The 22,479-nt window shown below is 45.0% G+C and overlaps 1 protein-coding gene across 1 annotated transcript in view; it reads right to left on the reverse strand.

The window, feature by feature from the left end:
- IGF2R (insulin like growth factor 2 receptor) overlaps positions 1-22,479 on the reverse strand; it is a 123,949-nt gene that overhangs the window by 56,511 nt on the left and 44,959 nt on the right. The window contains exons 5-12 of the mRNA XM_032253140.1: positions 17,493-17,625; positions 14,894-15,023; positions 12,627-12,732; positions 9,350-9,512; positions 8,960-9,122; positions 7,547-7,650; positions 3,451-3,615; positions 311-451 (exon numbers count right to left, since the gene is read on the reverse strand). Of these exons, the coding sequence (XP_032109031.1) occupies positions 311-451; positions 3,451-3,615; positions 7,547-7,650; positions 8,960-9,122; positions 9,350-9,512; positions 12,627-12,732; positions 14,894-15,023; positions 17,493-17,625 (1,105 nt within the window). The remainder of the gene's footprint in view (positions 1-310; positions 452-3,450; positions 3,616-7,546; positions 7,651-8,959; positions 9,123-9,349; positions 9,513-12,626; positions 12,733-14,893; positions 15,024-17,492; positions 17,626-22,479) is intronic.

The raw sequence follows: 22,479 nt of genomic DNA on the forward strand, positions 1-22,479 counted from the left end.
GCAATGTTATTCTTCAGGTTACAGACTAAAAAGATGACGCTGTATTTTCCACATGGTTCCTTCTGTTCCCAGTTATGGCTTTAGCCCATGTCAGGAAGCTTCAGCCAACTTCAGGACTCCAGAGTGCATCAAGCAGTTATCGACATTTGAGTTAGGAATAACAATTTTTTTACCATTCTTTATGTGAATACACAAAAAGGAGGCTTAGATGACCACAGGATGATCTTCTAACTCATCCCAAACAGGATGCCGCTGAGCGCCACATGCCCTGGAAAGCATCACCTAGATCTTCCCTCCGGGCACAACTCACCCACTGCGCACACTGCCGCATCCTCGGGACACCCCCGTGCCTGGCCTTCCTGCAGCACTCTGTGACAGATATTAATGAAAAAATGCTTTTTCACTGTTTCCGTCTGGCTGCCATCCACGGCTTCCCAGTTCTGCTCTGGTTCTGTAACAAAACAAAAGAGTATTTTAGCCGGAAAGCAATGCTGATTTCTGTGAGTCACAAATGGTGACTGAGCCAAAGGTCAAGGGCCCAAAGCTCCCAAAGTGCTTAGTCACTCAAATCCCAGCACTCACGTTTCTGGAACCCCGGCAGACTAAAGGCACAAAATCTCACCAAGATTCTCAGGCTTCTCATTCAATGTGACAGAAACAAACTATACCCCAACACTACTTCAGAAGAGTATACCCAACTTGGGGGTAGAGAACTCAATAGCAAAATTCTCCCAAGCCCCACAGTACAAAATTAGAAACTGAAAACCCAATCAAGAAGCCAGCCTGTGTCCTGGGACCTAGTAGAGTGGTACACCATTGATAATGTACCCAGCTCAGCCCCTGGGAAGACGTGTGCAGCTAAAAGAAATCAGCAGCCTCTTACACATCTGCAGACTGACTGCAGGACAGGATGCATGGTGCCACAGAACACAAGCAAGGTACCACGGGTGGCCGCTGAACTCACAAGGCTCGTGAGCCGGTCGGGGCAAACAGACGCTGATGAGGCGCCTGCAGGAGGTGAAGGGCACCAACTGAGTGTCAGGAGCACGGCAAGCAGGTGCGAGGGCATGGCCACAAAAAGCAAACCACACCGTAAGCAGTTGCTGAAGGAGTTACTCTTAGAAAGTGTGTAAAGGAGGAGGTAAAGATACAAAAATACACATTCTCATTTGAAACATTTGTGGGTTAGGTACTGGGGTTTGGAAGGCAAAAACCCCATGACTCATCAGCGGTGATACAGTACATTTGGAGAAGTACATTCCAATGTCAACAGCCTGAAAAAAACCATACAAGACTAGGCATGTGAACAAGGACCTGCCCTAAACACTGGAAGTTTGGGGTGGAGCCGGGGGGGCTGTAAAGTCTTATTACAAGCAGTAAGGAAGGGTTTCAGCTCTCGCCTCATAACTTCCTTAGGGCTATTTACGTGCAAATGCCACAAAATATTCCAGATTCCAAGAGACCAGGACTGTGTCAGGAAGTCTGTAGAATGAAAAAAATATCTCTCTCCATATCTCACAGATCCTAGGTTGTCTCTTGTACACGGTGATGCTTAAAAATATATATATATTGACTTAAGGGATCTATCACAGCACCATCCAATTTACTGTAAGAAACTCAGGCCTGGAGAACAGCTCGCTCAAGCAAACGCAGCAACACCAGTCCTCGGCCAGGTCTCTGACTCTGCGGCTAGAACTCTTCGGCTTCACAGAAAACTAACGTCTTCACTAGCACACATGTGCCAGAATTAACAATAGCACCATTCCCAACAGCACACAGGGTGTTTACCCACGACAACACTGACAGCACTCACTGCCCAGGCGGTTCACAGTGAGGCAGGTTCTCAAACCCTCCATAAGAGGGATTCTTCTTTCTAACCTGGTATTTTCCAAACCAGGTGGGACTCAAAAGACAGAAGCAGCAATTCTCCACTGCTTTTTCTTTCTTTCTTTCTTTCTTTTTTTTTTTTTTTTTTTTTTTTGAGACGGAGTTTCACTCATGTTACCCAGGCTGGAGTGCAATGGTGCGATCTCGGCTCACCGCAACCTCTGCCTCGTGGGTTCAGGCAATTCTCCTGCCTCAGCCTCCTGAGTAGCTGGGATTACAGGCATGCACCACCATGCCCAGCTAATTTTTTTTTTGTATTTTTAGTAGAGACGGGGTTTCACCATGTTGACCAGGATGGTCTCGATCTCTTGACCTCGTGATCCACCCGCCTCGGCCTCCCAAAGTGCTGGGATTACAGGCTTGAGCCACTGCGCCCGGTCCTGCTTTTTCTTTCTTAAAAAAACAAACGAAACAAAACAAAAAACGAGATACATGTGCAGAGCGTGCATGTTTGTTACCTAGGTATATGTGTGCCATGGTGGTTTGCTGCACCTACTAACCCACACTCTAAGTTCCCTCCCGTCACCCCCAACCCTAAACAGGCCCTGGTGTGTGCTGTTCCCCTTCATGCCCATGTGTTCTCAATGTTCAACTACCACTTATGAGCGAGAACATACCGCCAACAGTTCTGTGACTGTTCTAGGTGGTAACTGCGTGAAGCAAGTCATTCTCTCTGCTTCATGTCATCTCTCCCTTACGAAGGCAACTGGCTTCCAGGCCAGCTGCACCTAATTTGAGCTGCCAACAGGGTAAAACCAGTAATGCCCGCATCAGATTATCCCTGTTCGAGACTCCCATTCTTATTATTCCATCTGCTCTGTTTCCTGCTAAATTCCAAGCCCACGAGGGCAGGGTATGTGCTTTGGGGGGTGCTGCTGCCTCCTGGGCATCTCTTCCAGTGCCTGTGGCTGTGAGCACAGCCATCTTTTCCAGTGGCTGTGCAGCAGTGAGCTCAGACTCAAGGGCAAGCCTGCCACACACTGGGGCAGCACTGAACAGCGGCCCAAGGCACACCATCTGCCTATAGGATACAAACAGAAGAATCCTGGGAGCAGAGGCTGCAGATCCCACCTTAGAGATGGAAGAGAGGCAGAGTGTAAACGGGTGAAAACTCAAGGTCAAAAGACAGCAACTGAACCACAGCTCCACCCTGTGGGCCTGAGAGTTACGAGAGAATACGGCCTGAGAGTTAGGGGAGAATATGGGAAGGCTGTTACAGAGGGAAAAAAATTTTACAGGAAAAAAAAAAAAAAGCCAGAAAGCTTCTAAACACAGAGCACAAGGCCTGACACCCTGTAGGTGCAGGGCAGTTTACATGCAACTATGATGAGCCCAAGGTAACCTGACCAGAAAACAATAATGCTGGTCTCAAATTCAGATATTTCATCTCCCAATCCAATGCTCCCTCTAACAATTCATACAGCTACATGAAAAAAGGGGCGGTGGGGTGGGCTGTGACCCAATCCATTGACAAAGAAAATAGTAACAGCATTTCAAAAGCACTCATGGGAAAATGCTCCCTGAACACGTGGTCTGAGGCCCACATGGCGAAGAGGGTAGTACCTGCGTGGCGGGCCAGCGCAGACAGGTCGTAGCGCTTCTTCCCGTCGGTGGCACCACAGAGGAGGTCTTCCTTCTCTTTAACACAGGCATATTTCGTGTCCCACGTGAAGAAGTAGGTGCAGTCAACCTCACCTGTGAATACAGGAGCTCCTTTCCCATCATTACCTGTACAATTCAAGAGGAGAAATTTAAACTCTATACATGACCCAAACTGAAGAACAGATAAGGAGCAAAGAAGAAACTGAACAGGACCAATGCCAACTGCCCAGTTAAACAATTCAGGTCCAGATTTGTTAGAGACTGTGGGGGTCTGAGATGAGAGATGCTTCTATGAAGCTTCAGGTGTTTCACCTGAAGCCCTCAGTGGCAGGCAGGATGCCTTTCACCTTGGGAGATGCTGACAGAAGGCTGTGTGTAAGATAAAATGGGCAGGCAGGAGGAACGCAAGAGCAGTGAGTGGAACCCTCTGCTCCAAGGCTGTGGTCAGCTCCCAAAGGCTCCTGAACATCTCTAGGTGACACTGGGGACTCACAGAAAGGAGAACAGAAATGAAGCTCTAGTTCCCAGAGCACCGCTGACTTAACAGTGTGACTCTGAACAAGACAAGTTCTCTGGGGCTCATCCCTAAAGTGAAAGCAAGAGTGGAAAACATCTACAGTCAGTCACTCCCAGCAAAAGCACACCAAGGTCCTATGCCAACCCCACAATGTTAGCAGCACACCTCCTAACAGTACCAGCATTCTGTGGCTCCGTCAGCTCACCTGTCTATAATTTGCTCCTCCAATCAAGCCTCTTCTACCACCAAGAGTGAGCCCCCCAGCCTTCCCATCCAACAGCCAGAACAGTTTAGGTCTAAGTCTGAAAACCAGCTCTTCACAGGCCACGTCCCCATCCCACAGACGCTGAGATTCGGCAGGCTTTACTGACTTGCTCCTTGTTGGAAATCCTATCCCTGAGCCTTTCCAAGCTAGGGGGCAGTGGGCACAACACTCCTTTTCCCACCCCTGATAGTTTGATAATCCTCGTCTGAGCCTCCCACCACGTGATCTGTGCCTCCTCGAGGTTTGGTGTCATGAGCTATGTAATGATCTAAGAAAAAGGAAAGTAAGATTCTGTACCAAGAGCAAATGATACCTCATTTGTAATTTCTACCAAATCTTTAATATTATCATCATTATAATTCTAATACCAGCCACAGCAGTGAATCTGTACTGAGCACAATCTCGGCCAGGCACTGAGCTCAGCATCTCAGCTACATAAGGGCGAGCTGCAGAAAAACAGACTCTGTTTAAGTACTTTCTGTACATAGTCACATGCTGCCTAACAACATTTGGTCAACACCAGACCGCATATACAACAGTGGCTTCATAAGATTATAATACCGTATTTTTACTGTACCTTTTCTATGTCTAGCTATATTTAGATACTTAAATACTTACCATTATATTAAAGCTGCCTGCAGTATTCAGTACACTCACATGCTGTACACACTTGCAGTCCAGGAGCAATAGGTTCCACTATATAGCTTAGGTGTGCAGTAGGCCATACCATCTAGGTGTGGGTAAGTACACTCTGTGATGTCCACACAATGACAAAATCACCTGACACATTTCTCAGAACATATCCCTATTGTTAAGTAACATATGACTATATTAATCTAATTGATCCTCAAAACCCTACAGCAAAGGTACAATTTCAGCACCGTTTTGTACATTTAGGGTGGCTAAATAATTTGCTTACGATCTCATAACTAAAAACTAGGGCAGCTGGGAATCAGACCCCGAGGGTCTGGCCTCATCTACTCTCACAACCACAAGGCAAGATCTCCCCACTCTACTGCGGGTCTTGTTTTTTCTATCTTTCTTTCTTTCTGTTCTTTGGTTTTTCTCTCTTGTGTTTTTTCTTTGGTTGGTTGGCAGCTCCTCAATGTCCACACCTCTTCCCTGTAAGTCTGAGACAATATAATGCCCTTCTCATATCCTCCTCATCCATTTCGATCTTTTTGGATAATGATTCTGTCTTCCCAACAACCCCAAATGAGATCAGCACAGTCTCAAAGATCTCAGCCAAGTCATTAATAAAAAGCCCTGAACAGAACAGGGCCAAAGGAGGGCATCACAAGGTTGGAGGGAGACTCAGACCACAGCAGAGCAGCCCAAGCCAGCAGGAAGTCCAGGAGAGCCAGCTGGAGTGATGTGGGAGCCAGAACCAAGCTCGGCACCATAGGGGCTGGGCACATGGGGAAGACGCAGGCTGAATCCCTAGGGACTGGGGACACAGAGTAGGGGAGATGTGATTCAGAGCACAGAGATGGCTAAGTAGGCTAGTAGCCTAAGTAGGCTAGAAGGTGAGGACAATGAGAGAATGATGGAGAAGCTGAGGGAAGCGGGGAATGCTCAGACCAGATGGGAGGTGCATCCAGAGGCCATACTGATTTTCTCATTCACGAGTCAGATGTATGTCACACCCTTGCTGAAAATCCTTGGGACTTCAAAGATTTCCAGATATAGTCCAGCTCCTCTGTAGAACATACAAGCTCCTTAAATCCTGCACACTCACCGTTCTAGGGTCATCTTCAGCCACATTCCCAGCATGTGACCTCTGACCTGCTTGCAGCTACCCCACCCCATGCCTTTGAATGTCTCAAGGCCCAAGCCCTACAGCCACCCCAACACAGGACTGGCATGCTCCTAAATGTAGCATGGCTCAAGCAGCACTTCTTCCTCTCTTAACTGCCTGACCCCTGCACCCAGCCCAGATCCCAGCCAGCTGACCTTGGTGCTTCTCTCCTGGTAAAGAAGCAGAGTGACGACACTAAGCACTAGCTCTACTCCGGCACGCACTGCCTCGAACTTTCATCATCATGCTCCTTACCTCTCTCCGCTTCTAGTATGTGAATGCCTAGAGAGCCATCTATCCTCACATCACCCTCCAGCCTCGTAGGGCCTAAGCAAATAGGTACTAAAAAAGTGTGTATTGTGAAAGTAACAAAAAGAGCCACACAGAAAACAAGGACAGCAATGGCAGACCCGTAAACAAGGGCACCCCAGGGGCGGGCGGTTGTTGAGGCATTTTCGAGAGCCCTCCCAGCAAGAGCCTGGGCTTGGGCTGGTTCTTTGCTTGCTTGCTAGGACGCTCACAGGGGCATGGTGCTACCAGTGCAGGGGTGCCTGACTGTCTCTCCCACCGCAGACATGATCTTTGGGGGCTTTGAGAGCACAGTTCACATCATGTCCAGCTGCCTCTCCCACATCCTATAGTGAATCCTGTAGCAATCCACCCTGTGATCAAGCCAGCCAAAGCTCTGCCATAGAAAAACATACAAAACACACGGAAGCAAGGGCCAGAAAGACACTCCGGGTAAGGCAGGACTTGGGCTGGAAACCAGGCTGGGCTCTAGAACAAGTGCTCTGAGCAGTGGTGGGTTGGCCTACAGGGTGCCTGGGGTCACAGCCTGGGGTCAACAGATAAGGCAGGTCTCTGATGATGATGGAATCCCATCATCTCTCTATAACTACAACTGTGTCTACAATCTTCAAGATATGGACAGTGGTGCCGCTTTTTGAAATGCCAGTGCCTTGGGGACTCAAAGGCGCATCTCATCACTCAAGAGAAAGCCATGCCCCCAGCTTCAATGTACCCAGTGACATTTTGCAATCCCCAGATCCAAACTCTACTACAGGGCTACCACTTTGCAAAAAGGATTATCTTGATACTCATTACATAAAAGAAGAGGTCACTCAATCGAAATTGGCAAGCCATCCCACCCCTGCTGAATCTGTCCTTGCTTTAGTTTAGTATGCACCAAAATTCAAGACGAAAACTTTCCCCACAAGCTCAGTGCTGGGCCCATTCCCAAAACAAGCAGAGAGAACCAAGGAAAATGCAAACAGGATGTGTGTGTCCACTGGGGCAGTGAGGGTGGGGAAAGCGCTACTCCAGTAGAAAAAACTCAGTCTGGTGGCTAAAACCGGCCAGTCCGAAGGACATCTGACTCTTCCATTCAACGTTCACTTCCAAGAACACGCCTGTGCACACACACAAGCACATGCCCATGAATACAAAGAGGAGGGGCTGAACTCTAGCACACACTTACCTGCTGTTTTATTGCACTCAAAGTTTAAGACACTCATCCGCTGAAAGCCTGAGCTGCATTCATCGCCTCCAGAATAGATCAAGGTGAGGTCTCCATCCGAATATCTAGATTTCAGTGAATATATAGACAAATGTGTTTGGTAGAACCAAGAAAGAAACTTGAATCTTTTAAAATGTTCACATTAAGTCTTTTGCATAGATCAACAAATCACTACTGACATAAAACAAGCTCTCTAGCCAGCTAGGAAAAAAAAAATATCTACAGGAAATGAGTTCCAAATGTATGGGCTTGACATCCTCTTGCTTCAAAGTACTAACTGGCTGGAAGAAAGTGCTGAAGGTTTTGCTATGAGCATGAAGACTTCTCTTGTTCTCACTTTTAGATTTTGTACAAAATAAATAACGCCCAAGAATTAGCTTTCGTAACAGCCGCCACAAACACAAGTGTGCCTGTGGGGCCCTGGACAATACTGGTCCTGGACAATTTGAAAGGAGCAAAAATAAAATGTTTACAATGCAGCTTTTTGGCAGATATTCCATGTTTTTAAAAAGCTCCAAGACCAGTTTTTGGGTTTCTACAGTTTTCTATACCTAATTTTTGAATCATAAGTGCCCTTAACACATTTTCAGATAAGCACATCGTCATCCTGTTTTTATGAAGGTTAACTACCAAGTTAACGGTCAACAGAAATGCACTGAATGCATTCTTTTAGCTGTTTAAAATTTTCTATAATGCTGATGGTACTTCAAATTCTCAAATTGCCAGCAAAAAATCGAAACTCCTTAAAAACAAATTTTAAAATAAAAAAGCCCTATCAACTGTAAACTCATTAAATAATTTTCCTACAGTAGGGGCCGTACAAACAGCAAGCTTATAAAGTACACAGTTCTAACAGAAACACTCTTACTCTAAAGTCAGGAAAAACATCTGATTGTTTAGTGACAAATGGCAACTTGCCGAAGTTAATAGGAAAAACTGCTAACATAACTGATTTTCCTGTACCTATGGAAAATGGAAAAAGGATGAAAAAGAGGAGAGGGAATTATGTTTCACAAGAATACACAAAATTCACTTGAAAATCATGCAGGCCAGGTCCCATGGCATGTGCCTCTAATCCCTACACTTTGTGAGGCCCACGTGGGAAGATCTCTGAAGCAAGGAATTCAAGATCAGCCTGGGCAACATGGCAAAACCCCATCTCTACAAAAACCACAAACATTAGCCAGGCATGGCAGTGTGTGCCTGTAGTCCCAGCTACTCGGGAGACTGAGGTGGAAGAATTACTTGAGGCAGGAAGTCAAGGCTGCAATGCGCCCAGATCGCACCACTGCACTCTAGCCTGGGGTACGGAGCACAACCCTGTACCAAAATATACAAGGAAAAAAGAAAATCACACAGAGGCTGTTGACGTACCGGAGGGTCTGATTCTGGTGTCTTCCTGCTGCTTTGACTTGAGTGGTATTGCTCTTTTTCACTTGGCAAACTGCAGCTTGTTTATTACAGAACTGTACTTCAGTTTCTCCACAGACATTCAGATAAAACAAATATTCTGTTCCATCTGAAATATAGGATGAACCTAGAAACAGGGAAATTAACAAGAAGAGGTTTGTTTTATATAAATGGGCGTTAGAAGGTTACAGCCTTACTTAGTCAAACCTGAATCCTATTTCTGAAACACCGGCCCAAACTACAGCTCTCTCCACCCAGGAGCATGCACGGAGTAACTCGGCCCCTACTCTTCCATTCCCTCTCTCCATCCCCTTCTTCCTAAGCAGCACCAGGAGGCAGAAGGCACCTGCTCACCTCCGCTCTGGGTAAGTGGTGTGAGGTCTATGGAGACATCCTGCTGCTCGCTGCTCAGGGAACAGGTTTTACTTTCCAGGTAATCTCTGTGGCAGGCATACTCGGTAATCCACTCAATTTCATAGCGGCAGTTGGATTTAGCCGTGAGTTTGGGAATGGTGCCCTATCAGAAACAATGTGAAAGAAGCAAAATAAAAAATGTTTCATGTGGCTTAAATGCAGGTTTTCCACACTTATGAAAAGCTCAAAGACAGGTTAAGGTTCTACATTCTGCTGTTTCTGTCTTTTAAATCATAATTGCCTCTAACACATTAAGGTTATTTGACTTCTAACAACTCAGTAAAGTTACTTTTATCTTAATCATTTTCCTAAACTGTTATTTTTTTCCATTTGACTTGTAACACCTCCATTTACTTTTTATACTCTTATTTCCTTTCTGGTCACCGTCAGAGAGACACTCAAGCTTCGGCCAGTGAGCACCTAGACTCAGTGGCATGTGGCAATCACTAGGATGTTGGCAAGCAGTAATAGGCTGTGCAGACTGCATGGTCCATTCACTGCTTTCTACGAGTTGCTCAACTGAAGTGGTGAAACCCCAACACTGAGCAAACATCATCACGTGTGTGCACATCCAGGGACGAGGTCCACAGCCCCTATGGGGTGCTGGCACCACCATATCTGTACCCACTTCTGCTCCTGGGTGAAGCTAGGGCACCACCCAGACACAAACCTGACTCTGCCACTATGTTGCTACTACAGAGCAGGAGCTTCACCATTCATCTTCGATGTGAGCCATGAAGGGGGTTGATGGGGTCCCTGCTCACCAAGAGAGTCGCTGCCATCTTTTTTTTTTTTTTTAAGAGACAGAGCCTCGCTCTGTTGCCAGCCACCAAGCTGGAATGCAGTGGCGTGATTTCGGCTCACTGCAACCTGCGCCTCCCAGGTTCAAGCAATTCTCCTGCCTCAGCCTCCCAAGCAGCTGAGTCTACAGGCGTGTACCACCACGCCCAGCTAATTTTTGTATTTTTTAGTAGAGACAGGGTTTCACCATGTTGGCCGGGATGGTCTCGATCTCCTGACTGCCATCTTTTTAATTGTCCTTGGGAGACACATCTTTCTTATTGGGCTTAGCACCGGGCACAGCAGTGCTGCTTCCCAGCACCATTCATTCCATAAATACTCACTGGGCACCTGCTATACACTGGGCACTAAGTACCAGTTATACAAACAGGTGGCACCAAATTAGTAAGTTGTAGAGTTGCTGGTCCAACCCTCTTCTGTCTGACTCAAAATAGATGCTTCTGCCCCCTTGGCTCAGTGCAGTCTGACACACAGTGACACAGACCCCAAGGCTCCATAAGAGAAGCCAGGCACAGAAAGCCACACTGTGCAGGATTCCCTTGACATAAAACATTCAAAAAAGGCCAATCCACAGAGACAGGAAGAAGGTGCACAGTTGCCAGGGCTTGGGATGTGAATGGGAAGAGACTGCTAATGGGCATGAGGTTTCTTTTTGGGGTAACAGAAATGTAAAATTAGACTGTGATGATGGTTGCACAGGTCTAAAAAAAATACTAATAACCACTGAGTTGTACTTTTAAAAAAACTGAATTTTATGGTATGTAAACTCAATAAATTCAATAAACCATTTTTTTAAAGATCTATATGACAAAGTGAGTGTTTACTAAATACCAGCTCCTAAAATCATTAGTAAATGCTTAAACAAACTGCCCAAGCATTACAGCGTCCAAGCACATGCCACACAGTGTGCCCAGTGAACAGTGAAGCCTGAAAAGAAACCTGACTGGGTGTGGTGGCTCACACTGTAATCCCAGCACTTTGGGAGGCCGAGGCAGGTGGATCACCTGAACCCAGGAGCTGAAGGCCAGCCTGGTCAACATGCCAAAACACTGTCTCTACTAAAAATACAAAAATCAGCCAGGCATGGTGGTGTACGCCTATAGTCCCAGCTACTCAGGAGGCTGAAGTGGGAGGACCGCTAGAACTGGGGAGGTGGAGACTGTAGTGAGGTGAGGTCATGCCACTGCACTCCAGCCTGGGCAAAAAAGTAAGATCCTGTCTTTAAAAAAAAGAAAAAGAAAAAAAATTGTGTTGGGGGGGACATCTTGCCCCACTAATAATAAATCAGCCTCTTCTTCTAACACCAAGAAATGCCTCATACCACTTCGAGGAAAAAGGAGGAAAATTCACAATTCTCTTGATTATTATAGTGTAAAATGATTCTTACCAAATGCAGAACAAATAAAAAGGGAAAACACTAAAAGCACTACCACCTAGAACATCTCACCAGGCTTAAAAGATTTCAACTCACATCTGCAGATACAAATAAAAAATATCAATAAATATTCCTCTCCATTTTTATTTAGAACAAACATCAGACAGTCAGGCCTTCCTTCAGCTGATAGTACATGGACGTGGAAGGCTGGGGACAGAAAGTGGCAAGCTGAGCCCTGCACTGTCTCCATACACACACTAGGCCAGCTGCCAGTCTGACATCAGAGCATATTCCACATTTGCTTGGGGGCAGGGGACTGTGGTTCTCTGGCAAAAGAATTCAGCCCCTCCCTACTTCACTGGACTACTAAGAAGGCAGAAATAAACTAAAGGAAAGCCGTGCCCTACCCCTTCCTCCCTGGGGGACGCCTCCTTTCCATTAGCACCTACCCCTGGTTACAACACTTAAAGAGGCACTGGAGACTCAAGGACAAGTAAGTCTCAGCAGCCACATTCAAAGTTTACAACTTTGCTAGAGATTTCATCAAAAGCAGAGTGCACAGCAATAAATTGGCCTGTGATGGGGGTCAGGGGAAAGGCACAGGTGGGGGGGGTTAGGGGCAGATTGGGAAGAGAGAGGAAGGGAAACGCTCCTCATAAGAAATCACAGGCCTGAAATTATACTTCATTTTTCCACTATTCACTAAAATCAACCAAATTACAAAAATAAAAATATCTGCCCATGGACCACCTAAAATCATCTCACAGAGACTAGAACAAAACACTATCCCACTATATGGGAGGCCCCTCTGGGTTGGTGTAAAAAAGCAAAAGGCAAAACGCAAACAGCTCTCCCTGAGTGAGCCTCATGTGACAGAAGCTATTCCAAGAAGCTCATGTTTTCCTGAGAGCCCACCAGTACCTCCGTCGTGGCTCCCAGCTTCCTGCATCCAGGCCCACCCTGTGCAAACCCCAGACACTCACATGAGCAACCCAGGCTAATGTGCGCCACTTTGCAGTCATCAGGAAACAAGTCACTTACCTCTCTCCGCTCCGAAGGGCAAACAAACGTAATAGTCACTGCGGGGCTGTGACCGTCACAGAAGTCTAGCTTTCCCGCCTCTTCCCTCACGTAACTCAGGACAAGCCTGGGAGAGCCACATTGATAAACCAGTATTACAAAAGTAGAAAGTGCATCCAAATTTATGTGTTGCCCTGAGCATTCAGCACATTCACTTAAGGGGAGAGGGTACAGAAAAAATATTAAAAGAAGCTATGGTATAAAATGACTTCATTTCATGTCCATTTGGAAAAAAAAAAAAAAATGTTTTAAGTAACTCCAATGAGTGTTATTTTGTTAAAAATCAAAAAAAGTGACCAGCAAATAAATTTGATATATTAAGAAGATCTGGCTGGGTGCAGTGGCTCACGCCTGTACTCCCAACACTTTGTGAGGCCAGGGTGGGTGGATCACCTGAGGTCAGGAATTCGAGACCACCCTGGCCAACATAACGAAACCCCATCTCCACTACAAATACAAAAATTAGCTGGGCATGGTGCTGTGCCCAGGAGGCTGAGGCAGGAGAATCATTTGACCCCAGGAGGCAGAGGTTGCAGTGAGCTGAGATTGTACCACTGCACTCTAGCCTGGGCAACGGAGTGAGACCCCATCTCAAAAACATAAAAAAAAAAGGACAAAGCAAACCTGTTTGGTCTGCTTCAAGTCCTAGAAGGAAGAAAGAAAAAAAGGAATGTAAAACTTATTTTAAAAAAAAGGAAGAAAACAGCGTTTGAGTAAAATAAACAAAAAAATGTTGTCAGGTAACAAAATTAATTAAAAAAAAAAAAAAAAAGCACACAAGCAGGCCAAGCATATTTTTGCTCACAAGACTAGTCAATCATTTTCTCTTTATACAACAAATTCTAAATGCAAGCCAAAGTTTTGTTTTGTCTTAACCCCACAGCACCTGCCTGGCAGTTACTGAACTGGGGTTCTCTTCCACCACCCAAACCACCATCCAACACGGCCCCCACCACCAGGGTTTACTGCACTCAGTGGGGAATGAGCCCAGTGCCTCTGGCTGCCCGCTAGAGAACAGCTCATCACAGATGACCTGCCTTTTCCCACAAGCAAAGCTCACACTTTTGCTCAGTGTCCCACGTTACTAAATTGTTACTCGCACTCATTTGTATTAAGAATTGCCAGTGTGTCACTTAAAGACAGTTATGGTCTGAACTGTTTCCCCTCGGAATTGGTATGTTGAAACCCTAAGCAATAGCTCAGCATGTAGACTCTCTTTGGAGACAGGGCCTTTAAAGAGGTAAACAAGGAAAAAGGAGGTCATGTGGGTGGGCCTCAATCCAAAATGACTTGACCTTATCAGAAAAGATTAGGACACAGACCCCCACAGAGGGAAGCCCATGTGGAGACATAAAAAGAAGATGGCCGTCAAAGCAGCCCTGGTGACACCTTCTTCAGACATGCAGCCTCTAGACTGTGTAGGAAATAAATTTCTGTGGTTTAAGCCACCCAGTCTGTCATATTTTCTTATGGCAGCCTGAGCAAACTAATACAGACATACACATATAGAAAATTCCAAACGTTTTTCTCCTTAGGTTATGCTCAGGTATTTTCTTTGGACAGAGTGCACATGCTCCCTATAACCACCCAGACATGCCACGAGCTCCAGAGTAGAGTAAGCACAACAAGGTGTCTACCAAAGGCCGCTAAATGGGGAGAAAACGTAAATCCTTGATCTCAGTTCAGCATATGGTCACGTGCAACACACTGGAGAAATGCAGGTGTCTGCCAGGCCGTGCTACAAAGGCAGTACCAGAGCATATGTAAACAGCACAGCAGATTACAAGGAACGCCACTCCCCGCTGGGAATAGGGGTGCCTGTCATGTCCAGTGAAGGTCACCAGCAAACTGTCCCTCCTGTCTCTTGCCCTCCCAAGATGAGAAAACAAGAGATACAAAATCAATTTCACAGGTGCCACAGAATGAAAAATATCAGAAGGCACCTCAAGACAGGCATTATTTCATGAGGCAAATAAAGATATGTAGTATGGACTAGATCATGACATATATTTTTACTGCTGTAAGAGACAAATGATTAGAAAGTAGACATCAAGCACACCAGCCTATGTGACTCACAGCAATAACCAATGATCTCACAAGCACATGTAAAGCAGTAACTGCAGGGATTATCTCAAGCACTGCTACAAAAGGATGTTCCTGCAGCTCTCTGAAACTCAGGTCCTTGCTGGAGATTAAAAACGCCAACGGCAGTGGCAGCCTCAACTGACCTGTCCTTGCGCACCAGCTTCAGTCCCTCCTGGGGTTGGCCAACGTCGAACGCCTGGTCTCCTCTTACCAGACAGGCGGCAGTGCCAGGAGGACAGGCCCGCAGCTGTGAACCTGGGTCCCGCAGCGTGTCTGAAAATCAGGTATTACATTAAATCAGATTAAGTGTCAGGAGTGGTAATCACATGTATCCTTAGATCCGGGGCCCCTTTAAATAAATTATTCAATTCTTAAAAGTCTCCCTAAGTAACCATTCTGAAATCTTGGACAAACCATTAACCCTCTCCAAACAAAGCTCAGGATGAAGGAATGTAAAGTACTGGCTCTGCACTGGTATAGAAGAGGTGCCCGGGAAACAGGTCATCATGTTGTCTGTAGTTAAGAGATGTACCCATCCTCTGCCTGAGCTACAACAACGTTAGCATTATCCTCTTTCAAGCTACAGAGACTGGAAGATGCAGGCACTCCACAGATCACTGGAACAATCAGGAGATTAGTGGAAAGAAACCACAGCTCTGGGTTCAAATCCTAAATCAACCACTTACTATCTCTGTAACATTGGTCTAACTGCAAAACTATCCAGTTGCCAGAGTGCTACTGCACAGGTTTAGGGGAAGATTAAAGATGAGAACATACCCAGAATATGTCCCAAACACCACGCAGGTCTTTACTGACTGACAGTGGCACCTATGACTACAGCCAGGTTGCTCTTTACCACGCATTTCTATGGTCATGGCCCAATACCTTACATAATAGTATACTTCGGGATTTACTTGTTTACTATGCATCTTTTCTCCTATCTAACTAAAGCTCCAGGAAAACAGGAGCTGTGGTGTGTTCAGTGCTATCATTCAGTGCCTGGATTAGTGCCTAGCACATAGGAGGGATTCAAAAAACCCTTTTCCCACAAATGAGTGGTGAATAATCTCACCTCTCCTGAGTTTTATCTGCCTTATCAATCAAAGATGGGAAGGGTTATCTACTTCCTTCTGCAGTAAGGAGGCACCAGCTAGTGAAGAGGTAAGCAACCCTTTAACTCTCAAGTCCTCCAAACACAGGGTGGAATTATGAAATTTCACAAACGGGTGGCTTTGTTCCACCTACAGTATCTGCTGTGCCACAGGCTCCTTGCCCTCACGGGAACTCAATTTAAGACAAACCACTTGGTACACCAAAGGCACAATATATGGCAAGCACCCTGAGAATGCAAGGAGTTAAGTTCATGGTGGCAAGACCAAAACTATCCATGAGGTTTTAAGGGTCACATGCAAACTTGGCTTGAGGCTTGGGGCAATTTCCAGGGAATGGAGAATGTCTGAGTAAAAACTGGGGCACGTTTACTATGAATCAAAGTCATTCAAGCTCAACTCAAATTGCCAGTAAGTTGGAAAGAAAAAACTTTTATAAGAAAATACCCAGCAAATTTAGATGATCTGCAAAATGTTAAAAGACCAGAAACCTAAATGTTTTCCAAATCAAAATAGCATATTAATTCAGAATTCAATAATCCGCAATTCATCAACTTTATAACCAAACTTGAGTTACAGACCCTTTTATGACAAAGACTGCATTAGTCTTTTTCCAAAAGACCAATAAAGGTTATCCGTGGAGAACAAAAGAAAGATGTAATACTCTAACCCCCAAAAAAATCTAGTGATCACTGGTTACTTTTGGTGAGCCCCGAATGGGGTGTATTTACTGTTTTTAACTGTTTAGAAATAATACACAAACAAGATAGTATAATGTACATGTACAATTTAAAGAATAATTATAAGTTAATACTCATTATCCAGCAATACTTCCATATACTGAGTTTTTTTTAATTTTCTCTAAACTTTTCTAAGGGCAAAACATTATGTACTATTTGAGAAATAAAAACCAAAGAAAAACACTAAAAATGACCTTTTGATTAGTTAATCACTAGCAGAATTTACTCATGTCTAGCATTGTAGAAGGAAAGTCCTGGCCTACAGGACTTAACAATTCACAGCACTTGAGGGAAACATCAAGCTAGGTTTTAGAAACCTAGCTTAGCAAAACCAGCTGAAGGCCAGTAAAAGGCTTAGTAAAACTTTTCATGGCCCTTTTTAGATAAAGACCATTTATTTACAGCCTTCCGTTAATTTTTCAAAGATGCTAAAGCTACTCACGCCAGTTCCAGCAAGTACAGAAAAAGTCAGGAAAAAGTCAGCTTGGGCCAAAATATGCATCCTGACCAAGTACTCAAGTCTTTGATCATCGCTTTTGCTTTTTTACCCAGCCCGTGACTCAGAGCCAAGTGACTCGGGTACACACACAGAACAAGACCAACCCTCACTACTATAGAATCTTGAAACCCAAGGTGTCTGGTCAAGAGAACACCCACATGGAATGGACCAACAGTCTGGATAGAATGTGCAGGGGTTGGGGAGGAGGCATGGAATCTATTAGGGGAGAAGAGGTGGGTTGTGCAAAGAGAACATCTTTTGGGGCAAAAGCTTTCTTAGAGGACCTCATCAGTAACATGGACGTGCAAACAGAAATAAAGGTAGAAGGGGAAAGATATTGAAGCCATATAAGAAATCCCTCACCGTCACCCCTCAGCTCCACAAAGATTCATACCTATGTCTCTACAAACATTGATGAATAGAGAAGTGTCCGGATCAGAGTCATCCACCAAGTAGGCACCACTAAGCTTAATCAGAGGATTGAGATCATGCTTCTTCAACTCTGTATCAAATGCATAGCACGGCACCTAAAAGGGGGGAAGAGAAAAGCAAGTTTTCAATATACATCTTGGTCAATCAGAAAAGTTTATAGCCAATGTCGTACAATACTGCTCTCCATTCCTTAGGGACTATCGTGCCATGGTGTCCCCTAATAACAAAAGTACCCAGGCCAAGGTCAATAAATGCCTTGGCTCCTCCGTGTTTTCAGTATCTCTTCTCACCTACATGAGGACTGCAATCTTCTCCCCTCACTTGCATCACCAGGTTTTCCCTCTCCACTGGATCATTTCCGTCAGCATGCCATGAGATTGACCACCTCACAAATGTCCTTCTGGGTCCCTACTTCCCCCAGCTATCATCTCATGTCTCTGCAACTTAGAGCAAAAATCAAAAAACCCTTCAACTGTCCCTACACATCTCCTCCTCTTCCTACCTTCCCTTCCCTCTTGAACACAGTCACATCAGCTTGCTGTCTCCCACTCCTTCAAAACCCCGCTTACCAGGTCACCCACAACATCTCTGCTGACACATCCAGCACTCATGTCCTAGGCTTCCCCTTACATGGTCTCTCGTGGCTTTGGATGCTACTGATCATTCCCCACCTCCTGAAACCCGTTCTTCCTGTGGCTTGCATCCACAGGCTCCTAGATTTCTTCTGCCTCACTTCCTGCTCTTTCTCAGCCTCCTTGCCTTCCCTCTGACTGACTCTAAATGCAGAAGTGTACCACAGCTTACTGAGCAGCCCTCTTTCCTGCCTATGCTCAGTCCCTTGGTGACCTCATGCATGGTTATAAATGTCTGCCAGTGACTTCCAAATTCATATCTCTAGCCTTGACCTTTCCACAGAACTGTAGGCTTGCACAGCCAACAATAGCAGAAGCTATGTTTATAAGCACAGACTCAAAGCAGAAAACCTGGGGTTCAAACTCTGGCATGAACACTTAGCATGACCATGAATGAAGTTAACCTCTGTGGCTCAGTTTCCCTACATGTCATACTGGAATAATGACAGTTATTCCTTCATGGGGCTACTGTAAGGCCTGAGTGAGCTAATGCATATGAAGCTTGAGGTACAGCTCCTGGCTGGTTGGCGTAAGTGCTGTTTATTGCTCTTGTTTATCATCAGCACTTGGATATACAAAACCATCTCAAATTTAAGATATTTGAAATGAGCCTTTGATTTCTCCCCCAAAACCTACTGTTACCCCCGTGTTCCTCATCTCAGCAAATGGCACCATCATTCAACCAGTCAATTGGGCAAAACCTTAAGGTCCCCCTGCCCCACTGCCACCTTCTCTCACAGTCTACATCCAACCATCGGCAAGTCTCACCAGCTCTCCCTTCAGACTAAATCCTGGATCCACTCCCTTCTTACCACCTCCACCATTGCCACCCTGTCCAATGTACCATAATCTCTTGCCTGCAATAGTATCTTCACTGGCCCCCCAGTTCTAGCTTCAATGCCCTACTACCTTAGCCCATGTCTCCACAAGCACAGGACTGGCCCTTTAGAATTAAATCTCCCTGTACAAAGCAGCTTCCCATTACACTGAGAAGGAAATTCAAACTACTTCATGACACCGCCCTCACCGCCCTACCCTCTCCTCACCCTATGCAGCCACACATACCTCTTGATGCAGTTCTGCCCCTCTGAAATTCAAAGTCCTCTCTACCTGAGATGTGCTTCCCCAGATATACACATGGCTTCTTTCCCTCACTTCACTGGGGTCTCTGATGAAGCACCACCCTTAGTGAGACCTTTTCTGACACCTTTACCTGAAACAGCACTCTCCACCTCCCTCTGTCTCCTGTACTCAGCCGCACTTTTGTTTACAGTGCTGTGATATATGATACTAGGTACTGCTATCTGTTGACTTGTCAGTTTCCCCCCACTAGAATAGGGGATCCTTGAGGACAAGGGTTTGTCACTGCAGGCTAAGGATGATGCCTGGAACATACAGCGAGCTCAGTAAATATTGGTTTCATAAACTGTGAAGATGAGTTCCTCCTCTGAGTATTTCAATCCATTCTTACCCAGTTCTAATTTATGTGTCCAGTCTCTCATACCTATGACCTAACAGTCTTTTTATTTTAAAAACATCAAGAAAGCCCATTGTTAGAGTTGGTAAGACCCTGCACTTTAAGAGGGTGCCTCTTTCTTTGTTTTACATAGATTTAAGAGGAACAAGTGCAGTTGTATTACATGAATAGGACACAGTAGTGAAGTCTGTGCTTTTAGAGTAACCAACACCAGAATACTGTATATTGTACCCATTAGGGAATTTCTCATTTCTCATCTCTCACCACCCTCCCACCTTCTCACCTTTCTGAAGCTCCAATATTTATTATTCCAGTCACCATGTCCATGTGTATGTATTATTTAGCTCCCACTTATAAATGAGAATATGTGGTGCTTGACTAAGTTATTTCACTCAAGATAATGGCCTCAAGTTCCATCAATATTACTGCAAAACACAGGATTTCATTCTGTCTTATGGCTGAATGGTATTCCATGGTATATGTATGTATGTATGTATGTATGTATGTGTGTGTGTGTGTGTGTATGCATTCTTTACCTAGTCATCTATTGGTGGGCACTTAGGTTTATTTGTCCAGTCTACTGTTGAAGCTTTCAACTGTATTTTATAATTCCTATAATAAAATTTTCATTTCTAGAAATTCTGTTTAATTTTTAAAGAATATACTTTGGTAAATTTCTCATTTCTGTCCTGGATTGATTTTCTGATTTCTTTGTATTGGTTTTCAACTTTCTCATCTTCTTAAAAATAAATCTTTTGAATTCTTTAGGATTTCAATCATTTCACTTTGTTTAGGAACTATTTCTGAAGTATTAATATGATCCTTTGGGGGTGTTATAACACCCTGCTTTTTCATATTTCCAGAATTGTTACCCTGGTTCCTTCTCATCTAGAGAAACCGTCACTTTCTGGTTTCAAATTTACTTTTGCTAGGACTAGAGGGTTTTCCCCCGCCTTGAGAATCTGACTATAATGTATGTTGCCAAATAAATAATTTTATTTGGCTTTGCTTCTGGATGCTTTTAGCAGCAAAGACTCTGTATGAACTCCTTGGTTATAGATAGCCTTTGTGTGGTGACTTTCTCAAACAGTAGTAATAGACCAGGCTGCTAAGCAGGCTCAGGACCTCCTGAGTAGCCAGGGTATGGTGAGGCATGATGGTAACTGTGATCATGCAAAGCTTTCCTGCCATTGCACTGTGCAACTGTGTACACAGCTGTGTCAGCTCACGGGCTATGCAAGTTCACCTCTTGGCCAGGAAATGGTACTTGCAGGATTTATGCTTAGCCTTTGTTAACTGGGAGACTACTCCCATGTGCTAGAAAATGGGTGGGGCCATGGGACGCCTAAGCATTACAGTCCTGTGTTCTGCCACCAAGGCAGGTTAAGGAAGGAAAGCTGGGCGGAGCTGGGTCAGGCAAGCCCATCTTCAGGCTCTCTAACAGCTTACACATGCACTTTCCCCAACGGTGATCAGAGAGCCTCCAGGGCAACATTCTAGGGAGGCACAGAGGCGCCTCTGTTGCACCAAAGAGCCCACATGGGAAGAAAAGGTGCAGTCTGAGCTCCATAGCTCAGCAGACAATAGCAGAACCCACCAAGTTCTAATGCCCTTAACTCGGTGAGTTTCTTACTTGTGCCCCATTAGTGGCAGCAGGCCAAAAAAAAAACAGCTGAGATCCAAGCAGTCTGTATTAGGCTGTTCTTGCACTGCTGTAAATACCTGACACTGCGTAATTTATAAAGAAAAGAGGTTTAATTGGCTCACAGTTCTGCAGGTTGTACAAGAAGCATAGCTCAGCTTCTAGGGAGGCCTCAAGAAGCATTTACTCATGGCAGAAAGTGACGCGGGAGCAAGCATGTCACACGTCAAAGGCAGGAGCAAAGTGAGGTGCTACACACTTTGAAACAACCACATCTCAAGAGGATTCACTCACAATCATGAGGACAGCACCAAGGGGATGGTGCTAAACCATTCACGAAAGACTACCCCCATGATTTAATCACCTTCCACCAAGCTCCACCTCCAACATTAGGGATTAAAATTCAACATGAGATTTGGACAGGGAAAAAATCCAAACTATATCAGCATCTGTGCTCAGATGGTGAAACTGCCCCAGACTGCAAGACTCCCTGCCCTGGACAGAAACCATGGCTCTGAGGCCACATCTTTGTGGTACAGTTTCATGAAGTGGGGGCACCCAACTTCTACATCACAGCAAGAACCCAAGCCCAAAGATGAACCCTCCCACAGTAAAAAAGGCCCTGGTCACCAAGTGAACCATGACTACGTGAAACATCCCTATAAGTCTTATTTCCAAAATAATACACTGGCATCATTTTAACTACCTCTTCCAAAAAATATTCTAAAATTTCATGTTCTCTGTGATCATTTTAAAGCAGTTTTCTTATTTTCCATGGATAAATTTCCTAAAATGTTATCTTTTAGACTGAAGTAATTCACAGATAGGTCTATTTACAAAAGTTAACTGCTTAATATTTAGCTTTCAAATTTCTCTTAGAAATAGGCTATCAAATCTGCATGAATGCTCTAACCCACTAACCTTTTTCCCCAGTCCTGCTGTCAGAGATTCATGGAGAGCTAATAGAGTGAATCAAAGGACCTACACCTACTCACAAGCCTCAGGGGCACCATATCCTCAAAGCAAAGTCACCTGTGGCCTAAAATACTTCTCAGACACCTAAGTGTTTCTACTAATAATGGAGGAGGTTGGAACCTCTAGTGTTCAGAGGGTATCAGCACACGGAGCTTAAGCCTTCCACCACATTTACACAGAAAAGCAATGAAAATAAAAGAAAGTTATTGCCACAGACTACAAT

The sequence above is a fragment of the Sapajus apella genome, unplaced genomic scaffold (genome assembly GCF_009761245.1).
Source record: "Sapajus apella isolate SASKATOON/1434 unplaced genomic scaffold, GSC_monkey_1.0 scaffold82, whole genome shotgun sequence".
Lineage (NCBI taxonomy): Eukaryota > Metazoa > Chordata > Mammalia > Primates > Cebidae > Sapajus > Sapajus apella.